The sequence below is a fragment of the Nycticebus coucang genome, chromosome 18 (genome assembly GCF_027406575.1).
Source record: "Nycticebus coucang isolate mNycCou1 chromosome 18, mNycCou1.pri, whole genome shotgun sequence".
Lineage (NCBI taxonomy): Eukaryota > Metazoa > Chordata > Mammalia > Primates > Lorisidae > Nycticebus > Nycticebus coucang.
In genome coordinates this window covers 71,734,021-71,761,464 of record NC_069797.1, presented here as the reverse complement: position 1 = coordinate 71,761,464, position 27,444 = coordinate 71,734,021, and the positions used below count along the sequence as shown (strand labels likewise).

The following is a 27,444-nucleotide window of genomic DNA, read 5'->3' as shown; positions in this document are numbered from 1 at the left end:
CAGACAAAACAGAACTGGGCAGAGGCAGGATTACACAGATGTCGGTGCTTTGGAGTCCCCTGGGGAAAAGACCTGTAAACCATGCCTAAGGGCCGACTAGCCCTCAGCGGAAGGAGGAAATACTTGTTTTCAACTATATACTCTTCTACCCTTTTCTACCACCTGCTTAAGCTCCAAAGAGTATTCCAGAATAGTTTGGAATGTCTTGTAAATGTCCTTCTCTGGGTGACAATGAGGACAAGTAACATTGGTGGAGCACCTGCCGTGTGCAAGGCTGGCGGCTCCCCCACCTCCAGGAACATGGGTAATTTCTGGAAACATCTTTAATTCTCACTGCTGGGACAGGGGTGCTGGTGGCGTCTGGAGGGTAGAGGCCAGGGATGCTGCTGAACACCCCACCGCAGCTGGGGCAGCTCCCCACGGCAGCCTGTCAGCCGTGAGAAACCTCTTCAACACAGCTGTCCTGCGAGCAAAGCGGGGCTGCCTCCACAGAAGCCCCTGCCCTCTTTCTTCGTTTTTGCATAACAGAGACGGAGGGGGTGGGCACACCCGTCTCCTGCCTGAGAGCCCCGGCACTCATGCTTGTCCTCCAGACTGTGCCTCCCGCCTTGAGCCGCACCCCACAGTCCATGCCCAGCAGTTACCATCCCTCTGTCTGCGCCTGCTTCCAGGGCAGCAGCTTACTCAGCTATCCAGTCCCTTTGGCGTCTCACATTTTCTTCTTAGTAAAGTATCCCAAGAATGGAAGGAAAAGTATCCAATGTACTCAGCCCTACTATGAAACTAATTTATGGCTTTCACATGAAAGCTATAACCCAGTTACAACCTAAGAATAAGAGGAAGGGGGAAAGGGAGGGGAGGGAGGGGGATTGGTGGGATTACATCTGCGGTGCATCTTACAAGGGTATATGTGAAACTTAGTAAATGTAGAATGTAAATGTCTTAGCAGAATAACTAAGAAAATGCCAGGAAGGCTATGTTAACCAGTGTGATGAAAATGTGTCAAACGGTCTATGAAACTAGTGTATGGTGCCCTATGATCACATTAATGTACACAGCTATGATTTAATAAAATAAAAAAAAAATCACCTCCCTGCTTGAACTTGTGGGACACCCCGGAGTGAACTCCAGGGGGCATTTTGCCTCCTTTCCGTTCAGCCAGTGGGGTTCTGGCACCGTCTGCTGCTCTCCAGGGCCTTCCTGAGTTCTCTTACTTGTGCTCTTATTCTGCGTGTAATTGTCTTGGCTTCTCACAACCTCAGCTCTCAGGTGTCACCGCTGCCTTCAGGCACTGTAACAAATACACCTTCTTCCCCCAAGACCTCTTCTTCCCACCTTCCTTTCAAAATCCAGGAGGAAACTGGGTTGGTGCCTCCTCGGGGAGATGTGGTTCCGTGTCTCAGGGCCACATGGGAGCAGAAAGGAAGGACTCCCTGTTTGCAGACCATTGTGCAGTGCTCCTTTGTGAACAGGTCCCTTGCTATGGACCAGGCAGGGGCACCATATAGTCAGTCACGTTGCACCATATATCTTAAGGGCACAGGGACTCAGATGGCTGCACTTGCTACCCATGTGGCCACAGCTAGGAGACAAAGCCACAAGCCCAGGTCAGGCAGCAAAGGACACTTGGGGGAGGGGAACAGGACAGGGGACTGAGGCTCAAGGCCCAGCGCTTCCCCTCCCGAGCTGGGTCACCTCTAACCAGCTGGCCCTTTTCCCCATCTGTCCCCTTATGGGGAACTCCCTTCCGCAGCCTCCCAGAGCAGCTGTGAGCGTGTGCACATCAGAGAGCGCTGTCTGCATGCTGGACAGCCCAAAGGAGTTAGTTGGCTGGTTAGCAGAGGTCTGACTGCGCTGAGCTGCCCTGTTACCCACGCTAAAATGACTAATGACAGGACAATTTCTAACAAAAGAGCCAACCAGCTGTTGTTTATGCTTTAAAAGAGTGAATTTTTAAAAGGGAAAGCTATGCCCTTCTGGTGTCACAAAATATCCCTAAGTCTTTCCCCAGCCTTTGACACCTCTCACTAAGTGGGCCAGGGGTCCCTGGTGAAGATCCGTGTCCCAAAGTGCCACTGTTATTGATAGGTGTGAGTTGTGGTCTCAGCAGCATTGGTGCAAAACAAAGTTGTGAATAAGCAGGTTTGTAAACATTGGATTCCTCCAAGGCAGGGGACTGGCCAGTAGCAGAGGCTCAGGCATTCTCTGACTTCACATTTTCATGACCGTGGTGGCTCCTGAGAGGCAGGGAAGCTGCCTCCTACCTGGAAAGTCTAGAACTCTTGGACACATCCATCGCAGCCTCCCGTAGGATGCTCTTTCTCCAGGTGACCTTGTTGATGGTGTCAGACGCATTGGACAAACCTGTTTCAGTAAATAGAGGGCTGCAAATGGGTTTTCTCTTCCTTACGATGTTCTTAGTAACAGTTTATATTCTCCAGCTTACTTTATTCTAAGAATACAGTATACAGCAGCGTTTCCAACCCTTCTCCTGTCACGGCATACTTGAGCCTATAGTTAAACTTCCATGACACAAATTATGTTGATTAAAAAGAAAAAGTAGAAAACAAACAAAAAACACAGAGTGTACTTACACTGTGCTTTAAACTCCTTTTGAAAATAATTTAATTAATGGTCTTTAAAAATTTTTGCAGCCCACCCAAGATGTCCTCTCAGGGCACACCAGTGTGCCGCAGTACATGGGTTGAAAATCACTGGTATAGTGATTATAGTCCAGTCCATATAACGCACACAACCTGTGGAACTCGGCTTTGTTACCCATGAGGCTTCTGGCCAACACAGGCTATTAGTAAAGTTTTGGAAGGGGTCAGAAGTTGTACGCAGATTTTCAACTGCACAGGGAATTGGCACCCCTGACCCTGCATTGTTCAAGGGTCAACTGTAAATAACAAGTAAATAAAATTTTAAAACCTCAGTTTTGAAAGTCTGGCCGTAGTGACTCCAGCTACTGTCTTGAGCCCCGGAGCTTGTCAGGGGAAGTATTTGGAGACGTCTCTGCGGCCTGCCATGGTGTGTACCACACGCGCTGACCAGTGGGCCCAGGATGCTGCTGGCTGATTTTGGAAAGGCACCCCCCAAACCTGCACCCCCTGGCCAACACCTGGCTTCTGAGTCTGGCAGTGGCTCCAGAGTCACACCATCTGACTTCTGGGGCTTTCTCCCTCTCTAAAGTGCTGGGACTCTGTATCCTGGCATTGGTTGTCCTGAGAAATGTGAAATGATATTGGGGGGGGGGTCAGAATCCCAAATTCTCAACTAGCAGGCTGCCTAGAGGCCACAGCCACCTGTGAGGCCCTTGTAGGAGAACAAGCACAGGGGTAACGTGAGGGACTAGGAGCATGTCTGCCACTGCAGGGGCTTCGGGCTTCACACCCCATAGTGATCTCTCGTTAAACCAGACAGGGCCACAGGTGACTCTTTCTCCTTAACATAGGGGAGCTATAAGCAGCCTTCTTGTCCCTGTGCATCTCCTAGAGTCAGTCTTACAATGCCTATGTCCTTGGCCCACTCCAACGAAACAGGACGTGGAGAGAAGAAGACAAGCTCCTGTCGCTCAGTAGATTTTTGACTTCTTCTCTATTTAGAAAAAGAAAGTTGTCCTTTGCGGCCCCAGAGCCTTTGGTTTTGCTCCTGACCAGTATTGGCAATGTAGCAAATCTCCTTCTGATCTGGATCGGGGAATCGCAGACCTCCCCTTCAGGTGTCAGGAAGTGTGATCATGCTGGGCTTGGCTGCCTTTGGTTTGTGGCCACCAGGTCAGTTCCATTCTCTTTCATGGCCCTTAGCGCTCCATCCGATACTCGCAGACCAACAGGACCCTTCCACATCTGATCCTAGCTAGGGTGTTGCTGTTGGTGAACTTGGCAAGTTCACGAGCCCCACTGGAAAAGATTTCAGAATCGTCTGTCCATCCCACATTGCCAGCCTGACTGTGGCCACGCCATCAGTGCAGGCTATACCGGTGTCTACCATTTGAGTGAGGATGGTTCCTTTGAGAGCCGGGATGTCCTTCAAAGAATATTATCCAAAAATGCGTGCCGACGATGGTGATTCTGCCATACCTCCTATGGTCCTCCTGCCCAGACTCCAGTTTATTCTGGTGGCATATAGTAGAGACCCCTTGATCTAGGGGGAGAGGGTAGGCAGGGTGGCCTTCCCCAGCCCCTGGTAGAGATTGAGACTGCCCTGAACTGATCCTGGGAGTCCCAGACCTCTGAGCCTGAGGTCCTGTTCTGGCCGAGGGAGTAGAAGGGAAGTCCACCAGGAGAGGCATCGTTCCCGAGTAATGATGTAAAGGCTCAATATCCTACTTTCTTCTCACCGAGGACGTAGGTGAAATGCCCGGAGGTGGCACCATCACTTTGTAACTATGAGGACCTGGTGAGGATGATAAAGAGAAAAAACCAGATGCCTGTGTCTGCAGTGACCTCGCTAAGCTCCCATGTCAACTCTGGACTTGCTGCACAAGCTAATCAATAAAACCTTCTGTGTTTAGGTCAGGGCTCATTAAACTCTGGAAAGGGCAGACAGTAAGTATTGTCGGTTTTCAAGCCATTTAGTCTCATAACCACTCAGCTCTGCTAACGTAGCACGGAACCAGCAACAAACAACTTGTCAGCCAGTGAGCGTGGCCATGTGCCAATAAAACTTTACTTACAGACACTAAAATTTGAATTTTATACAGTTTTCATGAAATATTCTTTCTCTGATGTTTATGTACTTAAAAAAAATACAAAAAACCGTTCCTAGCTTGTGGGCCACACAAACAGGCGGCTGCAGCTTGATTGCCTCCTGGTCTTAGGGTGCCTTGCCTGGGTTTAAGCTCCTGTGGGTTGAATTTTCTGTAACTAGCAGCCTACTGCAGTCTTCCCTGACGTGGTGACAGTGATGGCGATGTTCCTTGTGGAGAGGTTATTCCTGACTCCTCTGGCTTTTTCTTATGTCTGTTTCAGAGGGCCTTGCTGTTGGAGTTGGATTCGGGGCTGTAGAAAAGACAACATCTGCCACCTTCGAGAGTGCCAGGTAAGCCGGCACCTGGAGCTGGAGTGGGGCCCTGTGCCCCGTGGCGCTGTGTGGCGGAGGGAGCTGTCTGCGTGGAACTGTTTGGCACCCCAGCTCCGTGGGGCCATGAGGGATGGAGGGGGCCATGCAGTCAGGCACAGTTCAGACCAGGGAGAGGTGCTCAGTCTGAGAAGCAGGGGTGCACCAGGGCTGTCAGACCAGCTAGCAAGTGGGTGGCCGTGGTGAACACCAAACACGGAGATGATGGCACTTTCAATGTATAAAGGCTACCGACAAATGAAGTGTGATGAGGACAGCCGTCAGTGCTCTTCCTTCCCACGGGGCCCTCCTGGTGTCCCCTCTCTGTCCGCTTGCTCTGAGAAGGCTCCTGGTGGTGGTCTTCTCGCCCACAGCCCTTTCTCACGTGCTGGTGTTCCCAGGGATCTCTGTCTAGCCCATCCTTTCTTCCCCCTTATTGCACCCTCCCGGGCCCCTTCCCCGTTCCTATGACTTTATTATCCGTCGATTTGCTGGGACGTCCATCTCCATCTCAGGCCTGGACTTTCCTCCTACTCCTGCAGGGCTGGCTCCCTCCTGGGCGTCTCCACCTTGATGACCCAGGGGCTCCCCTCACTCTGCGTTTCCAGACTCGAGCCTGCATCCCCATCTGTTGTCCTGTGCAGGCTGCCCCGCCTTCAGAGTTCTCTGCCACCAGCACGCTCAGTCGTCCAAGCCAAACCCATTGTCACCCTTGACGCCGCTTAGCTCCTCACCTTCCATAGACAATCTCTAGGCCTTGTAAATTCTTCCTCCCTCCTGCTTCTGTAAGGAGGGCCTGGATAAGGTCTCAGCCTGGGAGCACGTGGGGTCCTTTAGACGACGTAGAGGCATGCTCTTCGTGGTCTGCAGGAAATACTGTAGCCTCTAGGCTGTAGCCTTCTGCCCAAGGGCAGCAGACTCCAGTGCCTTCAGGAGACTAAGGGCTGAGGATTAAAAACAACCTCCCTGCTTAAAAAGGACAGAATAAAAAACTGAGTGGAGACAACCGGGTGAGGACAGTTGGGAATGTGAGGACTGAGGTGAACATTATGTAGCGGGTGCAAAGGTGCTTGAGTTTACAATTCTTTAAAAACATAATTCAGGTCAGATGGCTCCAAGACCACTGGTTTGTCACCCCCACATCTAGCTCCTTCCACTGCCTTCAGACTGCTGCATTCCCAAAATATTCTCCCCCATAGCCCCAAGGAACTGGCCCACTGTCCTTTGGTGATCAGCCTGTGTCCATGGACCGTGATTGTCAGAAACTAATTTCTCATGGAACCCCTTTTCCATCTTTTCCCAGTTACTGAACTGCCATGGGGCCTCTTTATGCCCCATGAGGACTGTGTTAGGGTCACCTCCTCGCATCTGTTTCCCCAGCTGAAGTGGAGCCCCTGTGTGCTAAACACAGCCATTCGCAGTCGGGGAATTCTAAGACTCCACATTGAGAGAGGTGTTTATTCCATGAAGCCCAGAACCTGAGTGTGGGTTGGCACGTTAGAGCAGAATTCATCCTGCTCTTCTTATCTCTGTCTCTGAAGCTCACTCTCTCTCCAGCAGGACCTCTAGATTGTAAGAAATGTCACCAAAAACACGGGCTAATTATGAGTTACAATGCCCTGAGGTCCGGGGCTGGGGACGTGTGGCTCTTTGTCCCTTGGCCCATCCATTTTAATCCTGACTTCATTAGACCGTGAACATCTTCAGAGTCGCCCAGGAGCCCAGAGGGGCTGACCTTATAAACATTCAAAGGCCAGGTCTTCCCAGAGCAGGGGAGACCAAGCCTTGCAGGAGGTCTGTGCCCAGCAAGTGACAACTGTGTTCCAGGGATTGTACTCACAGGCCAGGCTCTCTGTCTGGTGGCACTACATCCCCCATGATGTCACGATGTCAACTCCAATGTCCCTCTATTCTGTCACCTGCACTTTCTGCCAGTCTTTATAAATATCTCCAAAGAAAATGGAGCAAAAATACTTCCAACCCAGCTCCTCCCTTCCCTTGCCCAAGCAGAGTGTCTCTGAGTTATATGCGCCCTTAATAGGATCCTCTAGCTAGGATTGGATTGGGGCAGGAGGTCTCCATGTTTGCAGCCTCACAGGACCCTCTCCTATGCAAGTGTCACTGGGGGCTTGTTATGCCCCTGAGCCCCACCCACTGGTATCACAGAGTTGATGGAGCTCTGCTGCCATCACCACTGTATCTGAAGAATGTTGGGGAGTGAGGGGTTTCTCCAGTGTTACCCTGCAGAGAGGGGAAGAGGGAAGGGACATTCTCCCTCAGGTGGACCCTCTCAACCCAAGCCCCCTCTTAGCAATCCACATGTAGTTCAGGATTTGGGTCTTCCTTGCCAAATGCCTATAATCTTAGTCTGGGGTGGTGAAATGTAGAATAGCTCCCAAGCAAGGCTTGCCCGCTTTCTCTGCCTTAGCTCACGCTGCAGAAAGGTATTCACAGGAGGACTAGACACAGAGGAGTCCAACCTTTTTTTTTTTTTTTTTTTTCTGCTACACACTGGAAAAAGAAGAGTTGCCTGGGGCCACACATTACATACAGAAACACTAACAAAAGCTGATGAGCAAACAAAAGATCTGGGGGGAATTTTCACACTATCCACCACTGAGGATAAGCAAAGCCGTTCTCATATAATCTATGTGTGGCCCACGGGGTGCAGGTTGGACATCCCTGGGCGGTAGTGGAAGTGAGAACGTTCTGCCCAGGCACCTGAGAGGGAAAGGTACTTGGTGCGTTGCAGGCAGGACTAGCGGAGCCTGCAACTCTGCACGCTGTGGGAAGCTCAGCCAGAGATGGGCTGTGGCCAGCGTGGGACCTGTCAACCCGAGGAGGAAAAGTCCCATCGTGCTGGGGCTTCTGAGCCAGTGTCTGTGCTTGTGTGTCAGGTCCAGAGAGTTAGGGCCCTGCAGAAACCGGGCGAGGGCTTGCAAGGGTGTCCACGTGCCGAGACGGTATCTTGCCTGAGATCACCATCTTATTCTAGGACGAAACTTTGGGAGGTGAAACTTTTGCTCAAGGAATTGGCATTGAGTGCACCCACTCTCATCCTCAGGCTCCTCTTCCAGGAGGGAAGGGAGAAGGCAGTCACACTGTAAGATGATCACAATAGAATTAGAAAGTGAGCAGGCAGCTCTGTGAGGTGAGCGGCTGGTGAAATCCTGTTGTCTCCAGGACTGACCATGGCAGCGCGAGGCTGGGACCACTGTGGCTTAGAGCGCCCAGCAGAGGGATTGTGCACTTGCTCCCTGCCTGCTCGGAATCTCCCGGCCCCGGCCCTTTCTGGAGGTGTCTCTTCGGAGGCTGCAGGCGCTCCCCTGTCTTCTGAGGGTCTTGATCTCCATCACTCATTCCTGCCTTCACTCTTTAGTGAGCATTACCATGTGCTCTGCGTTGCAGAGTCCCTGCAGAGAACACAATTTGAGTGGCATAACTTGTTATTTGTCACAAGTACTTCCAGGGACACGGTGAACTCAGCAGACCTGATGTCCCGCCACAAACTTAGGGAATGGCCAAAGACTTAGAAGGAGAAGGAAATGTTAGGTTCTAGAAATAAGAGGAAGAAGCGAAGACAGGGTGGTGAGTCGTTTCAGATCCTGACAGAGGTCCAAGGACTGAGAGTTGGACTTTCATGCCCATGGAGTGGACGGAGACATGGCCTTCCCCACCGATGTCAGGGAACCAGAACAGCCCCATCCTGAAGGCCGGGGATCGTACACATTACCTGTCTGTGAAAGAGGCTCTAAAACAGTGGTTCTCAGACTTCCTAATGCCGCGACCCTTTAGTACAGTTCCTCATGTTGTGGTGACCCCCAACCATAAAATTATTTTTGTTTCTACTTCATAACTGTAATTTTGATACTGTTACGAATTGTAATGTAAATATCTGATTTGCAGGATGTATTTTCATTATTAGAAAGGGGTCTTGATCCACAGGTTGAGAACCACTGCTCTAAAACTTCACCCATTGGTCAATAACTTGCACGTGGAGCTTGCCCTCTCTCTGGGATGTTGGAGAGAGCCCAAACCGAGGAATTAAGCAACTTACACTCTTTTCAAACCTTTATGTGCCCATTTCCAAAAATTGATTAGAATGTTGTGCCACAGAGAAAGTCAGAGTAAATACCCCGGGATCGATACCATTCAGACCACATTGTCTGACCTCAACGTGACATAATTGAAAATCAATAGCAGAAAAGATAGCCCTAATAATTTGTTAGTGGGAAATTAAGCCTATAGGCAGCATTAAGATTAACACCATCTAAGCTCCAGGGGCTGGATCCAAACCAGACTATCTAAGAACCAGGGGAAGATGGGCTCATCTCGAGGGCACGAGGGGGCTGTATTTCATCAGGAGCTGGGACAGAAAGGGCAAGTCGTGCTGTTGAGCAAATGCCGTGGTTGGCCCCAAGGCGGTTTCAAGGCCAGCGGATAAACAGACTTGGCTGAGGTAGAATTCACAGGTGCTCTGGGGAAGGATTCATTTGAGGCGGCTAAAGAGCAAGTGCATTACTCAGGGAGAGGTTGGCAACTACAGAGGCTCTGACACAGGCGTGAAACCCCCAGAGGCGATTTAAACAGTAATCAGGCTAAGACGAAATAATCTGGTGGAGGACGGAGACGGGCAGGTGGACCAGTGTGCAGAATTCAGCAGTTGAACCAAATGTGGACAAATCCCCCACTGCTGTGTGTTTCGGCAGCTATGAAGAAGAGGCGAGATGTCCCCGTAACCCGATGGGAGTCAGGAGGGGCTGGTCCAGGGAAGGGCTTTTAGAAGCAGGACCCACAGATGGCATGTGTTGGCTAAGTTTTTTGTTGTGTGGGAGGGAGGAGGGACAGGGAGACAGGTTCATCCTGTGGTGCTGTGGCAGGGGGTGCTGAGCAGGGACAAAGGATGATTTTGCATGGAGCAGGAGAGGCGTGACCCGGCACATGCCTGGAGTCTGTATGGAGCCGGCTAACTGAGCCAGATAGCTTCCTGCTCACTTAGGACAAGGGTTGGCAAACTACTACCAGCTGTGGGCCAAGCTTGGCTCAACACCTGTTTTCTGTAAATGAAATTTTATTGGAACACAGGTGCTAGGATGGCTGAATTGGGAAATTGCCATGGAAATCTTAAGGCTGAAAAGCTGGGAAAATTTACTGTTAAGCTGAATGTATTTGCTACCCCAGAGTTTACAGTACGTCTGTAGATCCCTAATTTAGTGGACACAGTCCCTGGTTTTAGCCCAGATTCAGCATTCAGCACTCTGAGGCTGGCTGTCTCTTTGACAACCTCTTGCTCACGCTCCGTTTATAATGCATCTTGAACCAGGAGGTTCGTTTTTCTTACTTATGGGAACGTAGCCACCCACCAGGAGAGAAAAAGAAAAGCAGAAGGCTCTCTTCAAGGTTCCCACTTGAGGAGTTTTTGGCCTGGAGAGACTGGTGGGCACTGGCCTAGACGTGTGTGTGGCTGGCGCCATCTGGTGTCCGGATGCCATTATTTCCAGCCTCGGCTGCTGCTGTTTATGGAGATGTTCACTGGGAAGTCAACGTCCCCTGAGTTATGGGGACACTCAGCCCCCCAAGGGAAGCCTGTAGTTCCAGGGAAACCTAGCTTTCTGATCTGGTCCTATAGCAATTTTATTTTTGTTTCAACAACAAAGAGATTTCTCAAACTGTGTGTCCTTGAAGAGTTTGATGCTTGAGTAGTCTTCCTTCTGAAGCTTCTTCACCTCCAATGTTCTTTGGAGGTGAAGACACGCCCTGAGCTCTCACCTAACTCCGAAGCTGCCAGAGTTCAAACCAGCAGGGAGAACAAGGTTATTTATACTTGAACACTCTGCTTCACATACCACTTCGTTTTAAGCTTAGATGAAGTAGACATCAGAAACATCGGAAGTCCATGGGCATGCCTTGACTGACAGGTGCAGGAGCCATCAGGACCATGTCACAGGGTGCTGCAGATCAGCCTCAAAGCCCGAGATACCGCTGGACTCCTACTGAATGCCTCAGCCAGCTCATCCTAACCCAGACACTTAGTACAGGATGCCTGGTTACTTAGCCTACATTTGGACCTAACATGGATGCATCAAAACTAATTTTAAGGTATATGCTTTACTTCCAGAAAAGGAAAAGGACTTATCTGATTTATGAGTAAAAATCATAAATCGGAAAAGGATTAAATCATATCCTTAAATTTTATCTCATAAATCAGATAAATCTTTCTCTCCGGCTTACAGAAACAACGTATACATTGACGTATTAATGGTGATTTAAGGCAGCAGCCATTAGTTAACTAAGAGACCATTTATTTAGAGACAAAAACAGCAGTGGATGTATTTTCCTGGTCATTAATCAGCATTAGCCAGTAGATGAGTCTGTCTGTCTGTATAAGATATATATGTGTGTGTCTCTCTGTCCACACAGGCCTTCTGTGTTTGTTCCAGTAAGCAAGCTTACAAGGAGTCTCAGAGACCTAACACACAAGCTTTTAAATTATAGTTTGCTTGAGCATCTTTTAACAAGCGGCCGCCGATGTCTCCTGCCAAGCATCCGTCCAGCTGTTCTTGCAATATCTAGACCTGCCTTGGGCTAAGTCTCCCAGACTTCTGGAACATTCCAGGACACCCTCCCTTCCTCAAGATTGCTCATCCCACCTCTTCCCTGCCCACTGAATTGGGTCTCATCATGTCCCAGCCTGATCTCCCCAAGTGTGACCTTTAGCCTGAGAAATAGGGACCCAGCATGAAGATGGGAAGGTACCTGGAGAAGAGATACTCCCCCCCCTTGACCCCAACGCTCCCACCCTCCTCAGCAAAGTCATGGCTCCTCCTGTCTCTTCAGCAGAATTGGAAGTAAATTTCTGTGCTTTTTTCTTTATCTGCCATCACACATTGGGCTCTCAATTTTATTTAATGTAAGCAACCCATCTTGAACCCATCAAACTGCCTTGCCTGGAATTCTAGAATAATCTTTGGCCTCTCTTCCTCTTAAACGTTTCTTTCTAGTCCTCCTACATACGATAAAGCCTCACCTTGAGTTAGAGACCTGGGTGGAATCTGAAAGCTCTGGCAGGCAGGTGATGGCGGGCAGACAGCGCCACCATGTGGCAGTGGCCCAACACCGGATGGAAAAGGCAGCCCAGGTGTGTGACCCCCCCAAAGGAACTGGGCTTGTCCAGAAGTCGCACCTACAGAAGCTGAGGACCATGTGTGTGTGTGTACAGGTTTATAGTCATGTTCTGCGCACCTTTCAAAATAGTGGCGTCCTTATATTCCAGCTATTTTGACTCTAGTATTTCACCATCATCATCGTATTTCCCCTGCATCAGAAATAAAAATATAACTTTTTGTATTTTTATATTCCCTTAAAATTTATCTCATAAATCAGGTAAATCCTTCTCTCTAGCTTACAAAAAAACAAAATACATGGGAACTGAGTGGGGGGTACCATGGGCCCATTAAAGAGCCAGAAGCCGCCCTAAGCCTTTGATCGTTTGCCTCCATATGGGGTCAGAGAAGTGAGAAGAATCCTAACTTCACAACACCCCCAAATCAATTCATTTTTCCTTTTTGCCAATTTGGGGAGTGACATGTTTACTGTCCTAGTGACTTTGTGTTAAAATAATCTTACTTATTAAATAAGTCCTGGGAAGTGAAGGAAGTGGGTTGGAAAAGTCTGCTAGACTCATGGCAAAGCCAGAGAAGGATTAAAGTGTCCCACAGGGGGTCCTCGGTAGCTAGTGACCAGGTCACTTGTCTTAGGACAACTATTCTATCTGAGAAAATATACTTGAAATCATAGGATTGATGGGCTGGAAGTGGTCTTAAGAGATTGTCTTGCCTCTTAGGTTTTTTTGTTTGGGTTTGGGTTTTCTTGGAGCTTTTGGAACAAGATCCTAAGTGTGCACTCTGTGTGGAATAGAGACCACGTGACGCGCAACTAGCTCCCAACCCCCACACTTGGCACAGGAAACCCCTGATCTAGCCCAAGGCCCTTGTTTTGCAGGTAAAGTCCCAGAGTGGAGAAGGGAGTTGTCAAGGATGATTGGAGGAGTCCAAGCTCCTTGTTCCTGAGTCCTGGGGCTCTTTCCTCTGCTCTAACTGTGCTGTCACTGGCTGGTTATGGCCACATTTCCATTTCAGAGCGTAGAATGAACGTCCAGGATGTCGCAGGAGAACACTCAGCCTCTTTCCTCTCGCTTCCCTCTACCCCCAACATTCTTACCATTTTTTCCCTCATCTGATTCAAGCCTCATCACTCCCGTTCCTTGGAACATATCAAAGATTTTTGAGCATGATTTGGGGAAATTGTTTTATGCATTGCAATGGACAAAGTTCAAATAAAAGAAGACAGATGGGATTGGGGGCTGGGAAGTGACCAGGAACAAACTCGTCGTCAGAGTCCCTGGCCAGACCCACAGTTCTCATCTCCTTCAGCGGCTTTCTTTTATTTTCTCTCCTTTCTTCTGGTGACTTTATTATTATTATTATTATTATTATTATTGGGTATTCACTGAGGGTACAAAGAACCAGATTACATTTGTTTGCATTTGTTAGGTAAGTTTAGGGACACTCTTATAATTGAGTCCCGCCCCCAAGAGGTGTGTCACACACTGTGACCCCCACCCCCTCCCTCCTTCCCTCTCTCTGCTTCCCCATCCCCCCTTCCACCCCCCACCACATGTTACTGTCAGTTGTCCTCATATCAGAATTGAGCATATTGGATTCTTGCTTCTCCATTCTTACGATAACTTTCTAAAAAGAATGTGTTTCAACTCCATCCAGGTTAATCCAAAAGATGTAAAGTCACCATCTTTTTATGGCTGAATAGTATTCCATGGTATACATACACCACAGCTTGTTAATCCATTCCTGGATTGGTGGGCATTTAAGTTGTTTCCACAAATTAGCAATTGTAAATTGTGCAGCAATAAACAGTCTAGTGCAAATGTCCTTATAATAAAATGATTTTTTTTTCTTCTGCATAGATGCCCAGTAATGGGATTGCAGGATCAAATGGGAGGTCTAGTTTGAGTTCTTTGAGGGTGACTTTTTATGATAATGCTTTTTGAGTTCCCAGCTAGAGCAACAATTTACAGAAACAAAAAAGTGGCAGTATTTTGTCAGTAAGCTGTGCCCAGTTCTTGCGCTGGCATCTCCCACATCTCCCTGCAAGCTGTACATCCTGAGTTTTCTTTGAGAAATCCTGTTGGAGGATGACAGTTACCCCTGGGAGCCTGTGTGCTGTGCAGATAAATACAATCTCATCCGGAGTTACCTGGAAACCTGGTAACTCTCCATATGGTGCGGAGGAGGATCTGCAACTTCGTAGCCCTTTGCCTGAGAAGTATCCTCACCTCCGTGCGTGGGGCTCATGACCCTCTACGTTGAAGGGATGCAGAGTTGAACGACCTAATCGCTGACACCTAAGACCGCCCCCGAGAACCTGCTCAATCCTTGTCTGGCTTTGCCCATGTGTCCAGCTGAGTTTTGGGACCCCCTTTCTCCACTTCCTAGGACTGATGTCATAAATAGCATTATTTTTAAAAAGATAGAAAAGTAAGCATGTCACCCTGAAAATGGCGAAAAGAGAAACCGAGTTGATTTTGGGGTGTTCTGAAGTTAGGACTTACCATACTTCTATTAGTGCAGCTAATCCAAGTTCAGAGTGACTGTCAGGTGTGTTTAGGGTCAGCCTTGATGGTAGATCCAGTGACAGTTTCTCATCTCTTGCTAGAGTTGGGGCTTGTCCCACTAGAAATGATGGTTTCCTTTTGAAGGATGGAGAAATTCTCTAATCTAAACCTTCTGACGGCAAGCCTGCCACAGACATGCGCGCACACACGTGCACACACACACACATACACACACACACACACTTTGCTATAAGGACAAAGAAGAGAAATTAAGACATGCACCATTCAGTACTGTCTTCCCAGCAGTGCCTTTCTACTAAGTCAGTGGACTCCACCGCAGGAGACATGACCATGCACTTGGCTCTTTCTGTCTATGCCTGGATACGAATGGTCAGTCTAAGGCCCTGGATGCTGTAACTAGATGGTGTGGACTCCTCAGTTTATCCTGCTGCTGTGTTTTAGTCTGTGTTGGAAATCCAGCTTCTCTAAACAGCGATGCATATTTTTCAAATGTGCTCCTTAGTGTTTTATTTCCCTGTCACCTTTCCCTGCTTAAAAAAAGCCCCTAGGAATGGTTGAGGACAAAGAGATTGAAGTCACAGTCCCAGGAGAGATCTTGACTCTGGAATTCCTGAATATCATTCAAAAAGAGAACCATGTGGCTTGGGAAAGAATTTGATACTGGGAAAGACTAAATTACTATGAATTGACCCATTTTTTCCTGGCTACTGTGTGAAAATAGGGGCTCCAAGGCCAGGATAATGTTGGAGGGAAAAAGAAAGTCAATTCTTTTTTTTTTTTTTTTTTTTTTTATAGAGACAGAGTCTCACTGTACCACCCTCGGGTAGAGTGCCGTGGTGTCACAAGGCTCACAGCAACCTCTAACTCTTGGGCTTATGCGATTCTCTTGCCTCAGCCTCCCGAGCAGCTGGGACTACAGGCGCCCACCACAACGTCCGGCTATTTTTTTGTTGCAGTTTGGCCGGGGCTGGGTTTGAACCCGCCACCCTCGGTATATGCGGTCTGCGCCTTACCGACTGAGCCACAGGCGCCACCCAGAAAGTCAATTCTTAATGCATATGATTTTGACACAAATACACAAGAAATGCTCATTTGTCCAAATAGGATTGGGGGGGGGCGATCTGAGAGAAGCCAAAGGACAGCAACACAGGTGACTCAGGACACTTGTTCACCTGTTCCCAGAGCCCAGGAAAGAGCAGGTGCTGACACCTAGGCAGAGGGACTGTGTCCCCACGGCCTCCAGCTCCCGCATGGGGCCACCAGCCAGAATGGGAGAGGCCGTGAGAAGATAGTCACCAAGGAGGCCCCCCATACAGCCCGCTCCTTCCCACAATGCACTAGAGGTCCGGTGATGCTGTAAACATGAACTTGTTGACCTGTGAACACGTTTATGAGCAGATGTGTGTTTTTATTTCTTGTAAGTACATACCTGGGAGCGGAATTGCTAGGTCAGATGAGAACTCTGTTTAACTTTTTGAGGAAAGGAATGAGTTTTAAAAACCACCTTGTACTCCAAAATAAAAAGAAGCAGATTAAACCAGGAATTTATGTTAACCTCTAAAGTTCTGTTTCTCAGACACAGACGGGTCATCATCACAAGCCGTCTCTCTGGAGCAGTGTCCTGCCTCTGGGTCCTGGAAGCACTATGGGCATGGGTGTCGCGTAGCTGCAGGCCTTCTCTGCGGAGTGCTTGCTGTGTGCACACACCTGTCCTGTCCTTTTTCTTCATTCTCTCACTGAATCGTCACAGACAGACCCAAGAGCATCCCCATTTTACTGACCCAGAAAATTGAGGCACAGACGGGCACCTCGTCTGTTGCTCTGTAGTTAGTGAGGGCAGGAGCCAAGTATGTGTGCAGGTCTGTAGCCCCAGCACCTGCCTCTTAGCTGGGGCAGTTGAGGGCCTATGAGGCGAAACAGCCAGGCAGGATGAGAGGCTGGGCACAGGATGGGTCTCGCTTCCTGCTGAGTTTCCCTTACTGTATGGCATATTTAAGAACATGGATTCTGGAGCTTGGTTGCCCAGTTCAAATCCTGGCTGTGCCATTAACCCAGCAACTTGATGGGTTGCTATTCTTCTATGCCTCAGTTCCCTAATTTGCAAAACGAGAGTAACAGTGATATAGTAATAGCTTAATAGAGTGTCCAGATAGGTAACTGTGTTTATGTACGAAAGCGCCTGGTGTACAGTAGGGCTGTATCTGACGTCGTGTTGTTTTGCTGCCTGGCTCGCCTGTTCCAGGTACTGCAGATCGCTGGCCAGCCCCTTTCCATTCCTGCCCATGCCCTGCTTACCCAGAAGAATTGTCTGCCGGGAGCCAATACTCAGGCCAGGAGCCCCGGCCCAGGGACGGGGCTCTGTAGGTGTGTGTGGCTGCTCCGCTCTCACGCTGCTGTGCCGTCATGTTTCCCAGGCTCCGTGCTGGATACTGGCCTTGGCATCCTTCCCTCTTTTTCCCCTGTGACCCTGCCAGGCTGATTTTGCTGAGGTCGGTCCTGCACCAAGGGTATAGGTGGTCTGCGGAAGTTTCACAGATGAGTTCATGACCAGCAGCCCCTCCAGACAACAGGAGCTGATCCCCTTCTTCTCCCCCAGTTCCCTGGACTCACTTGCAGCCCCCTCCCATGTACCCAGAATACTGAGGGAGGTGGCCGTGCTGAGCAGCAGCGTCCCACCCCCCTCCAGCAACCACACAAGGGGCCTTTTATGCTGCAGCCCCTTCCTCCTCCCCCCCAGGCCCCAGCCACCCCTACCCAAGTCCCTGGCGACAGGGGTTGGACATCTTGGCACAGGGAGCCTTCTCGGCACAACGTCCGCTCTGTTAGCCTGAAGTGGGCTGCAGGGGAGGGGCGGCCCCGCAGAGCGCTTTGAGAACAGCAGTGTGGTTTCTTGGAGGCTCCCCGGGCTCTAGAGATGACACATGCTGCTCCTCTCTCCTCTGTTCCCATTGCCACTGTGTCCATCCTCCCCAACAGCTTGTGACAAACAACTCTGTCTCCCAGGCAGCCCACTGTGGGAGCTCCGGGCATGGCGAGGGAGTTGCAGGTGTGGGAAAGGGTCTTCATTTTAAAACAACTTGGCTGGTAGAAAGGCAGCTCCTGAGCATTGATGCCTGTGTGTCACTCATGACCTGTGTGCACTTAGGTGCTGAGTACTTGTATCAGTCAGCCGTCACTGCTTGTTCCCTGTAGGGACAAGTAGCTCAGGGCCTCAGCAGGCTCAGGAGTGGTTCTCCCCGCAAAGGGGCAGAGTCAGGATTTAACCTACATCCATCTGATGCAGAAGCCTGGGAATTACCTCCTCGGCACAGCCGCTAGCAGTCACAGAACTGTCGTGCAAGCTGACATTTACCGAGTGCCTTCCATGTGGAAACCCCATGTTTGCTGATACTCACGAGTTATCACAGGCTTAAAGCCACCTGCGAGGGAAGGAGATGTTCCATCCAGGTTCCACAGATGCAGGATGCGCCCGAGGGCACGCAGCAAGTGTAGGGCAGCCTCGGGATTTGCAGCCAGCTCCAGAGCCTCTGCCTTTATCCACCATCCCTGCTGCCTCCCAGTGACACGCCTGCTGTGACCCTGAAAGTGAAAACTCTCCCCTGAAGTGGGGTGGGAGATGAGGTCAGCTCAGTCGTAAGGAAAACAAAAATGGGCCACAGAAGTTCAGATTCGGTTGACTCAGTTGTGAAAAATGTCTCATTCTCCCTTGCAAACACTTAGATCATGGGTGGGGAAGCTCTGATCTCCCCCCACTGCGGATGCTTAGAGCACTCCGATTTGCGTCAGATGCGCCTGTAAGATCACACTTTGTTTGTCATGTTGGGAAACTCCAGCAGTGTAAAAATACCTTGGTGAGAAACAAAGATTTTCTAGCCAGTCTGACTAGACGCAACTATTTATGTTGAAGAGGGTTTTGGGCATCATTCCAGATGTTTATTGCTGAGGTAAGAATGGTAACCCCTGCTGGACACCTCAGTGAGATGCTGGGGGTGGGGGAAGAGGACTCCAGAGAGGTGACTCCAAGATGATCAGGGGCCTTTATCCCCTGACTCACTTCTGCAGCCTCACGGGCTGGAAGGCTAATGCACAGGGTCCTTGAGGAGGACAGATGGAGCAAGCAGTTTCCTGCCCCCTAAATTCCAGAATAAGGAATTATAGAGGAATCGTGTGCCCCCAAAAGGCTGGCCAAAGTCCTAACCCCCAGCACCAGTGAATGTAAACTAATTTGGCAGTAGGGCCTTTGCAGACATTATTGTTTGAGATCAGCCCATTTTGGATCAGGGTGGGCCCTAAATCCAACGTGCCTGCCTGTGCTTAGGAGGCAGGAAGAAAGAAACCCACAGACATGCATACGCTAACGCCCCGTGGCCACGCGACAGGAGAGGCAGAAATGGGAGTGACGCCTCTACAAGCCACAGAATGCCACAGATTGCCGGGAGCCACCAAAAGCTGGGGGTATCTAGGGGGCACCCTCCCCTAGGGACTTTGTGGGCATATGGCCCAACCAACACCTTGATTTTAGACATCTGTCCTCTAGGACTATGAGAATAATAGTCCCTACTCAGCTTCCTCCACTTCCTGTCACAGTGGACACGGAACCTCCTGCCACCATTTCATCCGTGTCCTTCCCTATGATGTATTTTGTTTTCTGCGTCTCTTGGGTAGCTTTGGGCTTTTGTTTCAGGAGGGGGTTAAAGTTTGGGGTTTTGCTTTTTTCCCTTCTCTCTCCATTCAGTCTGGACCAGACTGGAGAAAGGCAGCGCCTCTCTCTCCCTGTTTCCGTGGCTCCCTCCAGCCACAGGCCCATGGGAGAGCCAGGGCTATCCCTCACATGGGAGCTAGTAAACCGTCCCTAAGAAAGAGGCCTTTGTCATGGGGAGCATGGCACTCAGCTCAGTCACAGAGACAGATTGTGCCGGAAAACAAACAACAACAACAAAAAGAAGGTTCAACCACAGCATTCTTTGGGACCGTAGTCATCTGCCTCCTGCTTATTCTTAAAAGACAAATTTCCTTTCTTCAGTATAACTCCATCAGATAGGTCGTCAAGTTTTAATTCTGTCCGGGACTGGGCACTGGGGGCCCTCCTCGTGCCACCTGCTTGGGGGCTCCACCCGGCTCCCCTCCAGCGTTACCTCAGCTCTGTAAGTGGAAAGGCAGAGGCGTCGCAGGAACCTGGGCTGGAGTTTGACCCTTTCTTGTACTCAGTGCTACGTATCTGTCCACTTATCCAGACAGCACGTTTTATATTATGTACACGGTGAGCCCAGCAGCCACCACTGCACTTTCCGTCTCTGTGCACTTGACTCCACCAGGGACTTCGTATAAGTGGAATCATGTAATGTTTGTCCTTTAGTGGCTGGCTTGTATCACTTAGCATGCTTCTTCAAGGTTCACCCATTTGGTAGCATGTGTCAGAATCTCCTTTTTCTTAAGCCTGAATAATGTCCCATGAGCACATGCCACCTTTTGTTTATCTGTTCATCTGTCCATGGACACTTGAATCGTTTTCACCTTTTAGCTGTTGCAAATAATGCCGCTTATGGATGAAGCTATACAAATATCTTTTCAGGACCCTGCTTTCAATTCTTTGGGATGCGTACCCAGGAGAGGAATTGCTAAACCATATCGTAATGTGATTTTTAATTTTCTTGCTGGAGCATCGTCATGGTGTATTTTACTCAATATCGTGCCCTGGAGTAAAGTGGTACTTCCTAGGAGATTGAGACCATCACAAGCTCCACCGAGGGCCTCACTCTGTGGCAGGGCACACGGGGTGCATGTACCTGTCCCTAACCTCCTGACTGCACGCCCCGGGGCTTGCATGGATCTGACGCTGCATGAGAAAGAGTGGAAGGAAATCAGGAGAGGAAAAGCAAGCATGAGGAGGCTCCACGGGCGCAAGGTGAGGTGGCTTTGAATACGTACACGTACAGATGGGAGACTCCAGACTTGTCCATCAGTTGTTTAACCAAACGGACCTCTCACTATTGGCCTCACAAATGCAGCCACGTGAGGGCAGCTACTCTGGGCACCCAGATCTGAAACGGGAGTGGTCCCTAGAGGGGAGCACCTGCAGACTATGTCGTCTGTCCCCACCCCCAGGTTCAGGGGTAGACCCATAACCACAGTGGGCTGCTGTTCTCTGGTCTTTACCGAGGAAGCTAAACACAGACAACACTCAAGCTCTTCCTCTTTGTTAAGCCTCAGTTTTCTCATCTGTTCAGTGGGATTTCCTTGAAGAGTAAATAAAAGTGGAAGAAAGCCCTCAGGTGGCGCCTGGTGCATGGTGACGTGGAACACGAGGTGGACGCTGACCCTCCCAGCGGCAGGGGCGTGGGTGTCTGCAGCTGTGTCCCTTCACCTGCTTCATCCTTCTCCACCACTGTGGAGTATTATCTGCGCCCAGCCTTGTGGTGGACTCCAGGTCTAAATTCAAGGTCCCCGACACCACCATTTACCACCTGGGTAAGCTTGCAAATGTTACTTAACTTCTCTGTGCCTCAGTTCATTTGTTTTCAAATCTGTGTAATGGGGATAATGATGGTTCCTCGTCCACGGTGTCGGGAGAATGAAGTGAGAGGGAGCCTATCAAGTGTCCAGCACAGTCCCAGAATGGGGAGGTTACTGCTGTCACCGTCACCATCAGATGATGGCAGTGATGTGTGAACTATGAGGTGAAGGGTTTGATTTTACTGTAAGTAAGTGGGATCAGTAGGACTTGCGGTCTAGTTAGGTAGAGGCAACGAGAACAATTAGAAACCCTCCCCTCCCAATCTTCTGGATTTGTGTAGCTGGGAAGATATAAAGTATCCTGCACAGAGACTGACAATCCCAGAGAGGAGGAGGAAGAGGAGTTTGATGGTTGAGGGCAAAGTGTGAGAACTCGTTGGGGTTGGGCTTTGCATCTGTGGGCCTGGCCCTCGCTAATCTTATTCAGGGAAGTACGGTTCACGATCCCTGTCTTCTCTGGGACAATGGGATGGGCCTGCTGCCCCTGCCAGGAAACTCTCCATCACCACTCAGGTCAGGGAGTGCATGCCCACTGTGAAGGTGAGGCCCCGTCCCCTGCGTTCAGCTCCCACCTTGTTCCCCAGTTTCTGACCTGGGCTGTGAGTCTTTGGCTCCTAATTCTTTCATCCTTGACTCTGGCCCTCTCACCGCCCTAGTCTGTGGATGCAGAAGTTCACCCAAGTGCCTCCTTCTCCATGGCCTAAGCCTCCTCACCGCAGGCCACATGCTGCCTGCTTGAACGTGCTGCTTCTTGGCTACCTTCCCCTTTACCTGGACTGCCTTGTCAGTTTCAGTCTTGAGCGGCCTCTCTGTCCTTCCTTGTGACTGCCGACTTTTCCATCCCCCCTCATGCCAGAAGCTTGACTTAGATGCCTTCCAGGTGCCAAAAGACCTTGGCTGTCCCCTTGGCTCCCACGCAGTGTCCTACCTGTCCCTGTCATTGGCCCCGGATCCCCCTGGCCTGTCCCATCCTGCTGCTGATCATATCTCAACTCTCACCCATGGTATAGACTTTCAAGGTAAAAAAAAATTCAATTTATTTTTCTCTGTGTGGTTTCGTAAAATACATGAAAGCTTATCCTTTGACCAAGGGTCTTTGTAGACGGAGAAACAAGGAAGTGTTGCTGCTTTCCAGGTGAGGATTACCTCTAAGCTCTCTGGAAAGTTCCTCGTGTCACCAGCAGAGCACTGGAAACCTTCCCAAGCAGACTGAAAACTCAAACCTCCAAACTCACAAACGCTGCTGCTTTCCGGTGGGCGAGCCAATATTTTAGCTGGGTCCCAGATGTCCTGCAAATACCCTCTCCATATGGCCTTTTACGTTACCTTTTATCAAGGAGAGTTTTTCAACTGGAATTCAACAGAAGCCTTCATGAAAACAGGTTGACTTGTGCTGTTGTTTTGCCTTTGGTCTTTCAAGATCTAGTGAGAAGCTTCTAATAAAGAGCTGACAGACGCTGGCTGAGTCAGCTGGGTTCTCTCAGCAGGGCCAGGAGTGGGCAGACGACAGCAGGGATAAAAACTCGACATATGTCACATGACCTTGGAGCCCCTCCCCCTATCTGTCTGCCCTTGGTTCAGTCCATCTGCTCACTCTCAACTTAATGGCAACTACTTTGAGGCATTGGAAACAAATGCTGGATGGGGAGGCCACCTCTGCCAGTAGCAGGACACCAGGCTTATCCCTTGCTAAGCCTTCTGCTGAGCAGCCATCATTTTAACTACTTCTGTTCAACATACAGAAGCATTTTCTCAAATCATAGACCTCTCCATCAACGTCAAATGTAGCATACAGATAAACATGCCTTCCTCACACAGGTATAGCCCTTAGCCCTTTCCATGTCTGGCTATTCATGTCTTTCATGAGAATTTTCTAAGAGCCACAAGAAGCAGTCAATATACACTGAGCATCTGAATTTTCCCTTCCATTTTCCCCAGAGCTGTGGGCCATCCAAGGTACAACCAAAAGCATCTCACTAAGGCATTGCTCACCATAGTGGGGAGCTCCAGCTTTTCAGCCTGCACATCTATCTTTCCTTATCACATGGTCCAAGTGCTCACACCAAGCCACTGCCCCATGTTTAGCTTTTGGTATTTGCAGTACCAATTCTGTATTATTTGGAATATGGATTGGCACTTTGTAACAGAATCCAAATTCATAGTGGTATAAACAGGGTTCTTCTTTCTCACCTAGAATAAAATATGGTGACATGATGGTCACCCATAACTTAGAACACCTTTAGAATTCCACATCATCACCACCAACCCCATGGTCCAAAGCAGCACCTACCCATCACTTTTCTGTGTCCCAAATATTGAAATAGAGGCAGAGGGAGGAGAGAAAGATATCACTTCTTCCCTTTAAGAACTGTTCCAGGTGTTGCACCCATCCCTTGCCCTCTGCCTTTCTTTGGCCAGAGGCTTAGTCACATCTAGCTGCAAGGGAGGCTGTCTTTATTCCAGGCATCCACGTGTCCAGCCAATAATCGGGGATTCTTTTTCAATAGAGGAATGGACATAGGGAACAAAGTGTAGCGTCTACTTTAGGCAACCACGCTGAGGGTTATGTAAGAATTAGGCAAGCAGGTGAGGAAATAGGAAGGGATGAGGCTTCAAAGGTAGTCCTTGTATGCTGTGTAAATATCTTACAGTTCTCAGAGGCAAAGCACAGCCACTAAAGGACTTTAAAAGGAAGAGAAGGGGATGTGATTGGATATGTGTCCTAGGAGCATCACTTTGGGACATTGGGTTTAAAAGAGTATCTTGTTAGCCTATGAGAAGACATAAAATGATGAAAACATTCAACAGTGCTGAAAATTAAGACAGCAGTGTCTAGGAGGCATTTCCACTAATTCTAAAATCAGTTGAGCTGGATGAAGAAAAACCATTTGTCTGCCTATGTTACTGAAAGTCTTACTTGATAAATTAATCTAGAAGTCACTATGTGCTTTCTTGGAAACAAGAGTAGTGGTACATAAGATTTATAAGATGGAGATTGTTTCAGTTCCTTTGTGCTGCTATCACAAAACATGATACACTGAGTAATTTATAAATAATCGAAACATTTTTCTCACAGTTCTGGAGACAAAAAGTCCAAGATCGAGGCTTTAGCAGACTCGGTGTGTAGTGAAGGGCTTGCTCTCTGCTCCACAGATGGCTCTTTGTTGCACTCTCACATGGCAGAAAGGACCCAAGGGTGAAATAGGGCATTCCCTTCCACATCTTTTCCAAGAACACTAATCCCATTCATGAAGCCTCCACCCTCATGACTCTCAATCACTTCCCCAAAGGCCCCACCTCTTAATACTATCACATTGGGTCTTAGGTTCCACCATATCAATTTTAAAGGGACACATATATTCAAACCATAACAGAGACGAAAGAATAACAGGATATGATTCAAAAACAACAACAACAAATCAAAGGGAAACAAAGGTGGGTGGATTAAAAAAAAGAGAACCAGAAGGGACCTGAAATCACAGTGTCAGAATAGAAGATCACTGGCAGGAAGTAAGAAGAGGCTTGGCATTGCAGAAAAGCATACTACTTGTAGGAAAGAAAAGTGACACTGTTCCCTGTCTACAGTAGGAAAAGAGAAATAAAAGAGATGAGGGGAATGGTAAGTGATTGGCAGAACAGATGACCCAGAGACTTCTGTGTATTCCCAAAAGAGCAACCAGGTCATTTGAACAGGTGCGACCATCAAAGTTATAATTAAAAATTAAACTTATAGAACCTGGGGTGGGGGTGGAGGAATCTGAGGATGCAGCTCAAAAGAGCTCAGCACATTTTATTACAGTTGGATTTAATGAAAGAAAATTGTAATTTGACATGTCCTGGAAAAACCTTTCAATTACAAAAACATAAATGTCACAAAATTATCCAGATAAGAAGAGCAGATTATTTTTTAAAGGAATTGAGTCCCAAATTCATCAGAAACTAGTTCAAGTGAAAAGGGACTCCCTCTCTCACACACATACACACACTTGTTCACATGCCTCCCTCACTTTTTATACATGGCTCAATAAGGCAGTTGATCTGTAGTCTCTTTGCCCAATAACAACTGTCCATTGAACACATCTCTCTCTGTTAAATTTTGATTAAAGAAGAGAGGTGGGATACTAGGCTCAGCTCAGCTCTGTTCAGGGAGAGACCATCACAGCAGCCTGTGTATCAGATCACCTTGGGGCAGGTAACCACTCCTGGTCCAATTGGTGGGCACCCCAATCAAAAAAAAGCTATGTTCTTTACTGATTAGGCACAAAAATTTTAAAAGAAAAAGGCTGAGTGGCTTCACCTAGGAGTTTCTCAGAAAACAGCACCAAAGGCAAAGTCTACACACTGTGATTTATGAGGAGATGCATTGCCAGTGAACGAAGAAGTAAGTGAATGACACAGAATGGCAGGAGAGTAAATGTGAGGCATATCAGCAAGGTGGCCATAGTGTCTCAAAGCCAATCAGTCCTGCTGCTCAGTCGGAGGTGGGAAGGACATTCTTAAAAAGACTGAATGGAGCTGCTGAGTCTCAGCTCTCTGTTGGAAGGGGAAGAGGGATTGTAGTGAAAAAGACCAGCCATTTATCTGATGAATCCTTCCCATCTTGTACTTCTTTGGTCCAGTTCCCCCTCCCTAAGTTGCATCGCCCATCCTTCAAGCCAGCTATTATGGGTTCAGTGAAGGAATGTGAGCCCTGTAGCAGCCAGGGGTCCAGGGTGAGAAACTGAGCCCTTCTTCCTGGGGATAGTAGGGGTGCTAAGACCACCCCTACTATTAGAAGATGTGGTGATAGGATGCAGAGAAATTGTAGGAATGATGATATGATGTTTTCAGTCAGGGTCCTTTGGAGAAGCTGAACCAATAGGATATGTATATGGAGACAGATTTATTACAAGGAATTGGTTCACATGATTATAGAGGCTGGCAAGTCCAAATCCATGATGTGAGTCAACAGGCTGGAGATCTGGAGAGGTGATGATTCAGTTCAAGTTCAAAGGCAGTCTGCTGGAGAGTTTTTTTCTTTCTCCAGGAAGGATCAGTGTTTTTGTTCTATTTAGGTCTTCAACTTCCTTGCCACCCAGATTCAGGAAGGCATTCTGCTTTACTCTACCAATTAAAATACTCATCTATTCCAAAAAGCCTCCCAGAAACAAATGGAATACGTGATCACATATCTGGGCACCCTGTAGCCCAGTCAAGTTGAAACATAAAATTAACCATTGCACATGACAATTGCAGAGGGTGCTCAGCTGGGATACAGGGCAAATGGCCAAGGTCCTGGGGTTAGACCAGACCACAAGGAACTGGGATGGAGCAGACTGTTATTGTACACTGGTCTTACAAACAAATGGACCACTGTGGCATGAAATTATTGCTTTGTAGTTATTTATTACTTTGTACTTATTTTGCAGATATTATAATGATATATTTATTTCTAAATTTTATTGACTTGACTCTTTCTGATAAAATCTTTATCATTTAAACTAGTTGTACTTTAAGAATATTTTTTCTGTGCTTGAGAAGAATGAATAAAAAGAGGTTTCAAAGTTGAACTTGGACTTTTGCTTAGAAATTATTATTCTGTGCCATAAGCTTTGCCTCCATAACCATTTTCTCTTCGGTGGAAAGAATGAATCATGACTTAATGACAACAGGCTGGGTGCAATGCATTATGCCTATCATTCTAGCACTTTGGGAGCTGGGAGGATTGCTTGAAGACAGAAATTCAAGACCATGCTGAGCAAGAGCAAGACCCCCTCTGTACAAAAAATAGAAAAATTGGCTGGGCATGGTTTCAGGCACCTGTCATTTGAGCTACTCAGGAGGCTGACACAGGAGAATTGCTGGAGTCCAGGAGTTGAGGTTGCAGTGAGCTATGATGATGCTACTGTCCTCTAGCCAGGGTGGCAGAGAGAGACCCAGTCTCAACCTCCTCCCCCCAATATATAATATAGCTGAATGAGCACACATGTCTTATCCCGTGTGGGTGTGCCAAGGGGAATGATCAGGACTCTGCAATTCTTATAAAAGGAAATGATGATGTATTGAGAGTTACTTGAAGACACAGGAGTTCTTCAGTCTTGGTCCTCCTGGGATGATACTGTTTTGCTTTCCTATCAGCCCTGCAGCACCACCTGTATTTCCCTGCCCACACACTATACATATTCTCAGGTCAGGTCCACATCATTTCAGTTGTAATCAATATGATAAAATTGTTAATG

At 48.5% G+C, this 27,444-nt stretch overlaps 1 protein-coding gene across 3 annotated transcripts in view; it reads left to right on the top strand.

Moving 5' to 3' along the window:
• Positions 1–27,444, top strand: part of SLC39A11 (solute carrier family 39 member 11) — a 357,393-nt gene that overhangs the window by 282,674 nt on the left and 47,275 nt on the right. For all 3 annotated transcript variants that reach the window (XM_053569888.1, XM_053569889.1, XM_053569887.1), the window contains one exon: positions 4,974–5,043. In XM_053569888.1, coding sequence (XP_053425863.1) covers positions 4,974–5,043 — 70 coding nt within the window. The remainder of the gene's footprint in view (positions 1–4,973; positions 5,044–27,444) is intronic.